The 12,500-nt window shown below is 33.6% G+C and overlaps 1 protein-coding gene across 1 annotated transcript; it reads left to right on the top strand.

Annotated features, from left to right (window-relative positions):
- Positions 1-468: 468 nt before the first annotated feature.
- Positions 469-10,496, top strand: LOC122253580 (protein O-glucosyltransferase 2). Its single transcript, XM_043016803.2, has 10 exons — positions 469-699; positions 3,356-3,475; positions 3,705-3,793; positions 3,966-4,177; positions 4,341-4,481; positions 5,262-5,368; positions 6,867-7,104; positions 7,681-7,860; positions 8,237-8,356; positions 9,656-10,496. The coding sequence occupies exons 1-10, from the start codon at positions 518-520 to the stop codon at positions 9,782-9,784; spliced, it is 1,518 nt and encodes a 505-aa protein (XP_042872737.1). The 5' UTR covers positions 469-517; the 3' UTR covers positions 9,785-10,496.
- The last annotated feature ends 2,004 nt before the right edge of the window (positions 10,497-12,500 follow it).

Genomic DNA, 12,500 nt, shown 5'->3' on the forward strand with positions numbered 1-12,500 from the left:
ATACACACCTATAAAGATTTTTTTTTACTCTTTCCCTCTCCTACACTGCCGAGACCTCGTTCGGAACTGCCATACTATACAGCCTCTTCGCCCTAATCTTCTGACTGTTTATTCTTCTTTACATCTCTCTTCTTAATTTTGACCTAACACTAATTTCTCCACTCTGTCCTCATACACATCCTGTTTCTTCCTACTGTTCTTAATCTATTTTCCCTCGCCTGTCTATAAACTATAAACTCTTTATTGCGTGAATAATACTTCAAGAACATTACGCAATCATCCCCATTTTGAATGAAGTACATTTTTTTGCATCAAACAACACGAAAAGTATATCACTGATGGCCATAAATACCTAATTTCATTACATGCCACTAGAGCTAGATGTAAGCCATAATACACAGCCCGCATTACAGTAAGGGAGAACCTAGAATAGAAGAGTCTCCCCTTAAGACCACATCAAAGAACACGAAGCTAACGGCACTTTTGCGGCGGTTCAAGTTCCTGACTCTTGTGAACCATGAAGGAAGGATTAGTGTTAATATTAATCGTTTTTTCACTGTCAGCTCTCGTCAATGGCGGGAAGAAATTCAAAGTGGATGTCAAGGCGACTAAGGCGTACGGACCGGGCCTTGAACCGGATAAAATAGTGATCCCTGTGCGCTATTTCTTCATTGAAGTTTACGATACTAAAGGCAACAGGTAAGGAAGGCGCCGCGGCCATACAGGGTGTCTTCAAGAAATTCCTAAGGAGGGCACTGTCAGACGAGAGGGATTTTATATTTTATTCTTGATTTACGCAACCATGGTTTACTTTTAATGGAAATTCATCAGTTTTACATGACAAGGGATGTAGTTTTACTGTTCTAAGAGTATAGGAGGTATCTGTAATCAAGGAAGTGTTTGTGCCTCGCACTGTATTCATGTCAATGGGTAACTAATGGGCGCGTCGCTGTCAACAACCGCTAAATTAAAAAAGGATTTTAGAAAAATACTTTAAATAAAAAGAAAACATACATGTTAGGATAAAATTTATCTTTTGTAGATTTTGAAATATACAGAATAAAATATTTGTTAAAGCTCTGTCCACATTTTTGTGGAGTTACTATATGTACCCATATTGATGTAAAATTATTAAATATATAGTTAAGAATTCACATTTAAACAATGCTGACAAGTCGAGGTGCAGAATTTCAGCATCTTCTGTATGTGTCATCTTGATATTGTAATTCCAAAGTAAAGTTTGCTTGGATATTTATATCCAGGATGGTCATTTTATTTATGTATATATGATTAAATGGAAAGAACATAAGTTCATATATTTGGATACTTTGATATAGGTTCAAAATGTTGAAGATTGTTATATGTCATTCAGTTATTAAATAAAAGTAAACTCAGTTATCATTTTATTGTTTTAACTTAGTTAACAATGAAAGAATTTTAGTTTGACAAAAAGTGGCATTAATGCTTAAATATAGTTGGTATCCAGTACCTTCAGTGATATTGTAAGGTCAGTACTTTCAAGTAGAATAAGTAGCAAGACCCAGTTTAATTTTTTCAAATATATCTGACCATTCTTGATTAAAGGTGCATAATCATTCTGAAAACAGCATAATAGAAGAAGTCTAAGGAATATACCAGTAAATATTAGGGAATTTTTTTTAAGGATTTTTAATTTTTATAATCTGTGTGGAAAAGACTCAGTTAATTTTACAGTTCTGTGACAAAATAATGGTTGTAGTGGGTACATGAAAAAATTATTTGCATTTTATGACATTCTGATTCAGTTTTTTGGCAATCTTTACTTTATTTTCCATGTTTTTTTTGTATTGTTTTTTGTACATTTATATTATCAACTTATCGTTGCAAATATTATGGTTCGTCAGTTCAGAAAGATGTAAAATGGTTGTCGTTGTTTGGGCCGTCATAAGCAATCAGTCCTAGAATTGCTTGTAGCTATACACCCACATCATTTAGGGTCATCAGAGTTAGACAACAATTTCCATGTAGCCTGGTCTCCCATATCCTATTGTAGTCCATCCACTTTCAGATAATTTTCTCATCTGTGTTTTGGTCATCCTCTCCTCCACTTTCCCATGCACTTTCTCTCCAACATACTGCTCCTCTTTTGTGTAGACAGGTTCCTTCCATTTCAACTGTGATTCTCTAACCTTTCCTGTCATGCCATTTACTCCCGCCTTTTTTTTTTACCACTTTGTTTCATAGCATACCCTTCCCTGTCACTTTGTATGCAGACTTCAGCATTCTCCTTTCTCCCACCTCTGGTCATCTTACTTGCCTCTTATTCATGGCAACCTTTTCCCAGCCACACAGCATTGTAGGTCTCACCATTGTTTTGTTTAGCTAAGAACTTCATACTATATGATTTTGAAATTCTGATAGCAAATGGTGTATGTAGCACTTAACCCAGATTACAGCAAATGTTCTTTGTCACAGTTATCAGTTTATTTGATATAAAACATGCTTGACAGCACATGCATTAGGGATTGCCCAAACCTGTAGTTATGCCTCTTTTTAAAGAAAAGCTATACACTATCTTTAAATGATTTAAAGTATTAGCATATTTAAAACATTAGCCCCCAGGATGGCCCCCGCATGAGCCAGTAGTGGGTCTCATGCTGGAACTTACACCAAGTAAGGAAGGAAGGATAGTCAGGAATATTACTTGACCAACAAAGAGAACTTGACATTGTCCAAAATTGCATGAAGCAATCACCTTGGCACTCAACCAAAGGGCAGCAAACCTTTGCCAGTTACATTCCAGCAAGATAGAGTTCTGGTTGGATCCTTTGCACCCATTTTGATGAGGAAGAATATACATGTTGATGTATTCAGTGATAGCTTGACTGTGATATTATTGTGATTATTTCTAAGGAGTTCACTCAGCTTTTTTTCCTATTATTTTAATCAATACAGGAATGTCAGATAGCATGAGTTCCAGTTTTTAAAGTTCTCTATTAGGAAACTACACAAAAGGGGATCAAATAAGATCAAGATGTTTAATCAGTATCTGAATAGGGTTAGTCTTGGCAAAAATCATCCTGACAATTGATGATTTAAATAAAATACATTGATTCCTTAAACACCTAAAGACCTAAGCCACAACCTCAGATTGAGTATCTCTATTACATAAAAGTTTTGCTGCCTGTATACATAACAAAAGAAGCACAAGACAGTTTGGTTAATAATAAGAATTTTTACCTACCATATTGTTTTCATTATGTATGCTACAGCAAATAGTCTAGTCAAATCTTAGACTACTCTTATCATCATTATCAATGATTGGATTCTAATTATGATTATCATAATTATTTACATATTTTTTGTAATATTTCAGGGTTACCAAGTCAGTAGGAAAACCATTTCAAGTGCTAGTTGAAGGGGAGACTTTCGATGGAAGGAACTGTCGAGTGTGGACTCAAATTCTTGATCGTTATGATGGCTCATATATTGTCAGGTGAGTAAGCTATTGTTTTTCCATATTATAGTTGTATTCCACCATTCTGTGTAATAATGGTGAAAGTGTTAGATTGTGTTGTATTTGGTAGATATCCTAATTTGTAATGCTAGCTAAGAATTTACTTTGATTCATGATGTGAAGACTTGAAACCCCTGTAATATTTGATATGAAATATTTTCTTGTCCTTGTCAGAAATATTTTGTTCTTATGGTGTGATTGATTTTAGGTATCGCACATACCAAACCTGCACAAAAACCATCATTCATGTGCTCTACAATAGTCAGCATGTAGCAGAGTCTCCATACAAGATACCAGGTATGTATATGTAATTTTTTTTAATAAATTTATTAGACTATACTTTTGAAAATAATAACTATTATAACAAACACAAATCAACATTTTGATTATATTAATGTAAGATTATTTTACTTTTCAGTAATACCATATGCATTATACCAAAGGAAGTAATGCTTTACCATTGTTACAGGTCCTGTGTATGCTGAAGATTGTTACTGCCCAAATGGTGATACAGTTGAATGGAAGAAGACTGTAGGATGTCCAGGCAACTATTCACAGATTGAAAGAGATCTTTCATACTTTCAGGAAGTTGACTTTGACAAAGTCCTAAAAGAAGCAGCAGTACGATTCAATCAAGCTGGATCTCGCAGTTTCTGTAACTACGTTGTCAAGGATAATAAAGTTAGTTCTTGGCAGCATCTATTCTTGCATTTTAGGAAATTGAATGCTCAATTTTTATCTGTCAGCTTTAGAAGCTATAAATCTGTTCTGAATAAAGCATCATGTATATACTATGTAGGAAGGCTAATTCTCTCTTCCTTGACACTCTTGTATCTTAAAACAGGTTTACCGAAGGTGCTATGGCCAGCATGTGGGCTTCAGTATGTTCATGGATAACATGCTTCACTCCATGGTACGAAAAATGGTGCTTCCTGATATTGAATTCATTGTTAATCTGGGTGACTGGCCACTAGTGGATCCTAAGGTAAGTCATGAAAATATTGCATTTGCAATTAGCAGCTGTCAATAACACAAGGGGAAGCTTTAGAGAGACTTGAATTTGATAAAGAAAGTAAATATGGGTGATAGCAAATTAACCATTGAATGGGAGGCTTATAAATTTATGAAAGAGCAGTAAGCACTGTGAATTGCTCTGTAAGCAATTCACAAGACCAAATGTATATGGTACTTGATGGAGGCATGATGGTCGACAGTAGCATTTCTGATTTTTGTCAAACGAGGATTTTTTTTTTTTATGTAGTAAACATATGATTTTTAGTCATATATGATAACAAGTTGCATTAGTTTGATTAATGTCATCACTGTTTAAAAATTGCAAAAAGAAGAGTTTCTGCTTAATTAATTAATAGTAGTAGCCTATATATGTTTTGTCACTCTTGCTAATTGTGCTTTGCATTACTTTTTTTTTTACTAAGTTAATTCCCATTAAGGTGTATTTTCTGTATTTCAAGTATCTTTACATATAGATCTATAGATATGATATGCATAAATTAGCTTTAATACAAGGGTCATTATCTGGAATAAAAATATTGATTGTGTAGTAGCTTAGTACACTGTAACCACACCCATTCACAGTAATGCAGACCCTGATTCTGTCCTCAAGTGTGACCCTAACAGATTCATTGGTATGACTTGATGATAGAATCGGTATTAAATTAGAAAATGTAATACAATTGTCCCTTTTAAACAAAATGATGCACTCACCCCAAAAGTGCTGATCACTTCAATACCTTTTTATGAACAGGTAAAGCCATTGATACCAATATTCTCATGGTGTGCATCAGAAGACACGGCAGACATTGTGATGCCAACATATGACATCACAGAGGCAACATTAGAGATGATGGGAAGGTATGACATTTCTCATGAGAATATATATTGTATACAGGCTGTAAGTGTTAGGTAGCACATATGTGTTTTCTTTGCATTTTGCATGCAGATGTTCTGGTAATAAAATAGTTAAGTATCATATTGTTATGAAGTTTGTTTAATGTTGATGCAGATGTGGATGTTTTCTGTAATAGTATATAAACTTTTGATTTTACTTCATTTCTTCCTTTTTTACGTATAAAGTCAGTTTAGATGGTGGCATATAATTGACTAAATTGGACATACATGAAATATCAAACCTAGTTGATCTACAGTAAAAAGTATTAATGTGAAATCCTCAACCATCAGTTGTCTAATTATTCATTTACTTTTGATTATATTTGATAGCAGGGAAGCAGTTTACATTATTGCAGAAGTGAAAACATCTTCCACATGGTGCTCTCAACATTATTTTATAAGAATGTCCCAATTTTTTTTTATAGTAGATCATCTTTCATATCAACGAATAGTTGATAAGCACTTCTCTGTTGCAGTTATGATCATCACCTATGAAATGAAGTGTTATCTTTTCATTATATTTTCGAATTGTTATTTGTATCTCACCTAAATAACCATTAGTTGGGCCACCAGCATCCTTAATAATAGGTGAATTCTGACAACCCAAACATATGGCCAGATGTCTAATTAATACAGTGAAGTTTCTTTAACACACACAAAAGATAGGTAGAAAGTCATGGGAATCAGTAAAAGGGAGTCAGTATGAAGAACAAAAGAGTTTCCATTTTGGACCTACAAAAGTATGAGTACAATTATAGAAAAAATGATGGCATGTCATGGTACTCTACTAATGCCCTCAACTAACTAATGCCCTTTTGTGCCATTTGCTTTCTGGGTAAACCAGCTTCTTACAGTCATGGCTGGCAAAGCTCACATATTTTTTTATTTCTTTATTTTACTATATTTCTCATATCATTTTTAACATCTGCTCAGTCTGGACAAGTACTAAGGTTAGGGTAAACCTGCTTTAATTTAATAAGACTTCAAAATAATATAACGTGAAGGTAGGTACCCAAAATATGATGCTCTGAAGATTGCAATGATTAGAATTTTATAATTTGATGGTACCTGATGTAAGTTGGATTTCAAATATCATATATCTTGAAAACTCCATCGTATCCATTGTATTAATGTCCCCACTTAAGTCTGGCTGGTTTATAGAATATGTATAACAGATTTTGTCTTTTCTTTTTGTTTCTTTTCTTTTAAGGATGCTTAGCATTAACCTAAACAGCCTTCCCTATCTTTATCCTCTACCCTAATTTTTTTCTTTTTCTTTTCTTTAATTTATTTTGGATATCTTTTAGTCTCAGAAGATGACATTTGAATATGCTCTTTTTCATCATCTACTTTGTCCCCCTAAATTTGAAAATTATGCTATTGTTTACTCACTCTTTCCAAAATGAATGAACTCCTTTGCCATGTTGCATCTCTACCACATTCCAATTATGCAAATTTTCAGGGTGACCTTAGACTTATTATCAGTCCAGTCCAACAATGATATCCCTTGGGCTTTGAAGAAATCCCAGGCGTTCTGGAGAGGCCGGGACTCTCGCCGCGAGAGGCTAGATCTCATAGACATGGCCCGGGAGAACCAACACCTCATAAATGCATCCTTGACCAACTTCTTCTTCTTTAAGGATGAGGAAAGCAAATATGGCCCTAAAGAGAAGCATGTATCTTTTTTCAAATTCTTTGATGTAAGTTTGTCTTTTATCCTTGTTTTTTCTTATTTGTACATGTAAATTGTTTCTTAGCATGTTATTTTCTTTCAGACCCTAAAGCAAAGTTGTGCATTTTCAACTTGCATCATCACGTGCATGTTGTATGTCATTTTTTTTGTGAAAGTACACATTTCAAATAGGATTAAGGTAATTGAAATTAAAACTTTTACTAAATCATGTGCTTTAAGAATCTAATTAAAAGTTACCCCAGATATTGACATTCTTATAGTATTGTTGATTAATTTCGAACACCTTTTACACAGAATTATTGTATTGATCCTTTGATCACTGTATCTTAGGTATGATTTTAGGATGTCAAATTATATTCCATATTTGTATAATTACATAAAGAGATACATAAATAGATACTACAAAAAACAAGCACAGTAACATGCACACTGATATAACAGAACAGTGTTACAGTAAGAACGAATTAATGACTTTTATTATGTAATTGAACATATATGTTTCTTTATATATACTTTTTTCCAAATCGTTCTAATACTGAAACATTGCAAAGCACAGACACTGATCTAAAATATTGCTCCTCAGTATAAATATCAGCTGAACATCGATGGCACTGTTGCTGCCTATCGCTTCCCATATCTTCTGGGTGGAAGTAGTGTGGTTTTAAAGCAAGATTCACCATACTATGAGTTCTTCTATCATGACCTCAAACCATACGTTCATTTTATCCCTTTCAAGCGGGATCTCTCGGACCTGATTGAAAAAGTAAGTCTGCTACGTGATGATGATGATGATTATCTGGCACAGGAATTTGTCTTCCAAGACCTCTTCAAAGTCAAGGGCCGTGCATTGAGTGTATTTATGGATGCATGGATGTATGTGCAGGTGCATATATGGGGACTGAGGACATGTATGTATGAATGTGAGTTTGGGTGTGTGGGTGTAGTGTGAGGGATGGGGATGGGGATGGGGATGGGGATGTGTGCTTCTATTATACAAATGTAGCATATATTACATGCTTGATAACATCTTTGTTCATAGGAGAGCACTAGCTCTAATTATGAATGAATCAGACGAATATGTACTAAGGTTTATAATGAGAGCCTGTAAATAATATCTTTATTTTTTCCCATTTGCATAGATTGAGTGGGCAAGAGCAAATGATGACAAGGTGCAGGAGGTAGCAAGAAATGGAAGAAAGTATGTGCAAGAAAATTTAATGCCAGAAGCTATATACTGCTACCATGCTGCACTCTTTGAGGTAAGACAAAGACAGTATCAAAGGTATTTCAGGATATTGATTCTTTATATAAAAGAAAATTAGAATGTAACAGCACATCCACAAATATATATTGTATAATGACACCAGGATGATATGAAAAAAAAATGTTTGTATATGCATAGTTGTAAGTGCAAGTCTTTAGGAATGTCCTTTTAGCTTGTGTGTGTGGTTAATTGGACTTGAATTCAATCATGTTCATTTCATCCTGGATCTAAACTACTCATTTTTGCTGTATCCTATCCTTGAGTTTTTACCTGTTTACCAAAAAGAACAATACTATTTACAAATAATGTTGCTGAATTTTCAATACCTGAAGCAAACAGTCAGTGAGCCATGAGATTTTTCTTTTTGCCTCTTCTTTTCTTTTCTTTAAAGGTTCAAGACAGTAATTACTATTTTAGTTTTCATTTTTTGTTTTCTTGTCCATTGTGTCAATTATTTGAAGGGGGAGGTTATGTTATAGAATGCATTTATTTATTTATTCAATTATTTTGTTTCTTGGTTTTTTTTCTTGCCAGGATTACAAAAAAAAATTCCAAGAGATTTTGGTTATGATGTATGTGTGGGTAGCCCATGTGACAGATCAATTGATTAGAATTTGGTGGGGATTCATCGTGCATTAGTGTTCACCTATGAAAAAAAAAAGAATGGAGTGAATGGAAAGACGAAGGCAAACTGTTATTGGCTGTTCTGGCACTGTCTGGGTCAGTCTCTCTTCCTATTCTGGTTGCACATGCTACACCACCAGTACTCTAGACTGGGGTCGGCATCTGGTTGCGTGTTGTTGGTCAGAAGCCAGCACTCCAAAGAGACTATGAGTGAATGTTCTTGATAGCTTGCTTTCCTACTGGTGCAACTGTAAACAAACCCTGATTAGTGAATGATATTATCATCATTATCCACCAAATTGATATATTGCCATTAGAGTAATGAAGAAAGATAGCATGTCACTTCCCATATCATCATCAGGCCCAAAACTCCTCTATCAATACAGTATTGATGCTCATTCACAAAGAGTTAATTAAAAATAGGTCTGCTATCCAAGTTTTGTGGTAGACTTTGGTATTTTCTAATTACCCATAACCCTTCCTTTCTCTCAAGTCTTATACTTTTTCTCGAGAATAACATCTATGACTGCAATTCTAGTCGCATGCAACTTCCCTCAAATTTAGATTTTATTTTTCCTAAAAGCTGAAACTACCAACGTAATAAGAAATCATCACTTAGAATTAATCAATTATAGATTTATGCTTTGATTTTACCCCTGGTTTCTTTCAGGAATGGAGCAAAAGACTTAAATCCAAGGTGAATATCAGGGAAGGCATGGAACACATTCCTACACCAGAAAATGAGAAACGTTTTGGTGATTGCCGTTGCCATCGTCTGAACCGCCACGATGAGTTGTAAGAAGCGAAGATAAAAAGATGAATACTTTAGACTGCTACTCATGACAAGCTGCTTTTTTTTCTCTCTCTCTCTTTTCAAAGAGATATGACAGTCATAAGACTCTGTCATCAGAAGATTAATGTCGTAATTTATCAATTTTCAATTAATAGTAGTTTGGGCACACAGCCATACTCTATTGTGATGTTATTACAAGTATTTTCTTGTCTAGCACTCTGTGTATTAATATATTTGTTTACTCTCTTTGTAAATAACTCGTTTTTATTCAAACTTTTTTTTTTTTTTTGAGAATTATTGTGTTTTTAAAAACATAATGTCATCCTAATGATGGAAAGTTTAATTTACTTAAAAGTCTTTGTGATGTTTTGCCATGTGTTTTGACAAATAACAAAGCTTATCTGTTCTGTGTGAAAGTTATGGTTGGACTTTGAATGTTTTTCACATTACATTTTGTCAACTATGACACTTATATTTTGCCCGAAGATACTTTATTAAAATTCACTTATTTGTATACTTTTATAAGAATTGTTGATATGATGGTGCTAATAACGTAGTTTGCCTACTGTGCATACTGAAAACACACAATCAAAAAATATGTATATATACATATATAATTCTGTAACAAGTATTGTTTAAACTTAGAAATTGCATTTAATGATTGATACTTTTTTATATGTAACCATTGTTTAATACCAAAATAAAAATCATAAATATCCTGCTAAATATGATTAAAATAAGAAATGTTAAACCTTGGTTCAAGTATATGATAACTTCACACATATTAAGCTGTGTCCAACTGGACATCAAGCTGGCGCTACCAGACAAATAGTTTGTAACATTATAGCCTATGACGGTGTCCACACTGGGCAGCAAGCAAGTTCAGGAAAGCATAGGTCAGTGTGGGAAGATTCAACTTGTTTACTTTTCTCACTTGAATCTTAGTTTAAGCATTTACTCAGTGACAGCACATAAAAGAACTTAAAAAGAAAAAGCTTGCTCAGTTTACTCAAAGGTTTCTGACTGAAGACACCAAAATGAGTAAGTTGCTTGCCACACATCTACTTGCTGTGGATGCAGCCAGAGCCATTATCAAAGATCCATCCAATATATTTACAGATATGAATGCTGTCCATTCAAATTTTCAACAGTTGAAACCTTTTTTTTTTTTTGTTTCAAAGTGGCCCTTCAATTATGACCCAATTTCATTACTTACATATTATTATTATTATTATTAAACCATAGATTGAATGCAATCAGAGTATGTAACCATCCATTATTTTTATATTACTTTCCTTTGACAAAGGTGTTAAGATACCCCACCCACAATCAAATCTTATATAGATATATTAACCCACACACACACGGTGGTACACATTGTACCGCCTTTCAAAAAGCCCATTTTGCCCACGATCCATATTGTGCCATGTCACCAATTTTACCCATTATAATGATTTAGCCCTAATAATTCGATCATCCCCGAGGAAAACCCCCCCCCCCGTCGCTTGGGTTAAGGATGAAATTTATTTGAATTCTAACTTTTTAAAACAATAGCAGTATTTGTTGAAGGGTTTCAGTGAATTTTTAAACTTTATATAAGCTATTTTTGTTCTGGTATGCTTTTTCAAGCCAGTGCCTTCCCCCCTCCCCTTAGTAGAACTGTTTCACATATTGGTTCATCATATTTAAAAGCATTAAAAATTATTGAACACAAAAAATATATACATACACAATCCTTTTGTAAAAGAATCTCATTTTGGTAGATCATCAATATACAAGCTATTGACTTTATGGAAGTTTAAATGTTTCTCTGTTGTTATTTTTTTAAAGAATGAATTTGAAATAAATACTCTTAAAGTTGCTGCTTCTATTTTAACCTTGTGACAGTGCACTTATTCTATCTAATATTGGAAATTAGGAAATTGATATATTTGAGGAAAGTTGGGGGAAAACACAAAATATGCAACTAATACACCACATACCACATTCATGTGTTGAGAAATGTAAACTAATGTAGTGTATAAAGTCTTTATAATTCATTAGATACAGTTACACTTATTGCCACAACCATTTAACATATTCAACACATCATTTACCTGATGACAAGATAGCACTGGAAATAACAGTTTCATATTCAAAGGCAATCTATACATCCAAAGGGAGATGGACTTCATTTACATCTAAATCTGCCTTACTTTCTTAAATTAAAAATAATGCGCATTTAGGTAATTACCATAAAGCCTGAGAAAATACAACACAAGAAACATACATAGATTCAAATGTGACTTATTGCAGACTATATCCCAAATTCGTCACTTTTCCCTTGGATCATGTATTAAAATACATTAAATCAAAATCTACAAATTAAAATCATAGCAAAGTTAAAACATAGGATAGGTATACTATAACCTAAATATTTGAGCTTCTGAAGAACTTTCTATGGATTCGTCTCCAGTAAAATATAGTTTAAAAATAGTAAACATCCTGCTGATTCAGGATATGTGATGACTATTGCACACACAGATCTATCTATGTTTAGCTACATTTCTTTTCTGTTTTTGTTTATAAACAGTTTAACCCATTCACAGCAGATGACGTCCTAACATGCCATTTGAGTATTTCCAACACAATAGATTAAGTCTGACCACATGAAAATTTGCCTTTTATAGACATTATACACAGTTCTGTTGGTATGTACAAATTGTAGTTGCATTTTTAGATA

The sequence above is a fragment of the Penaeus japonicus genome, unplaced genomic scaffold (assembly GCF_977035675.1).
Source record: "Penaeus japonicus unplaced genomic scaffold, GWHDUDI00000001_assembly GWHDUDI00000012, whole genome shotgun sequence".
NCBI classification, from domain to species: domain Eukaryota; kingdom Metazoa; phylum Arthropoda; class Malacostraca; order Decapoda; family Penaeidae; genus Penaeus; species Penaeus japonicus.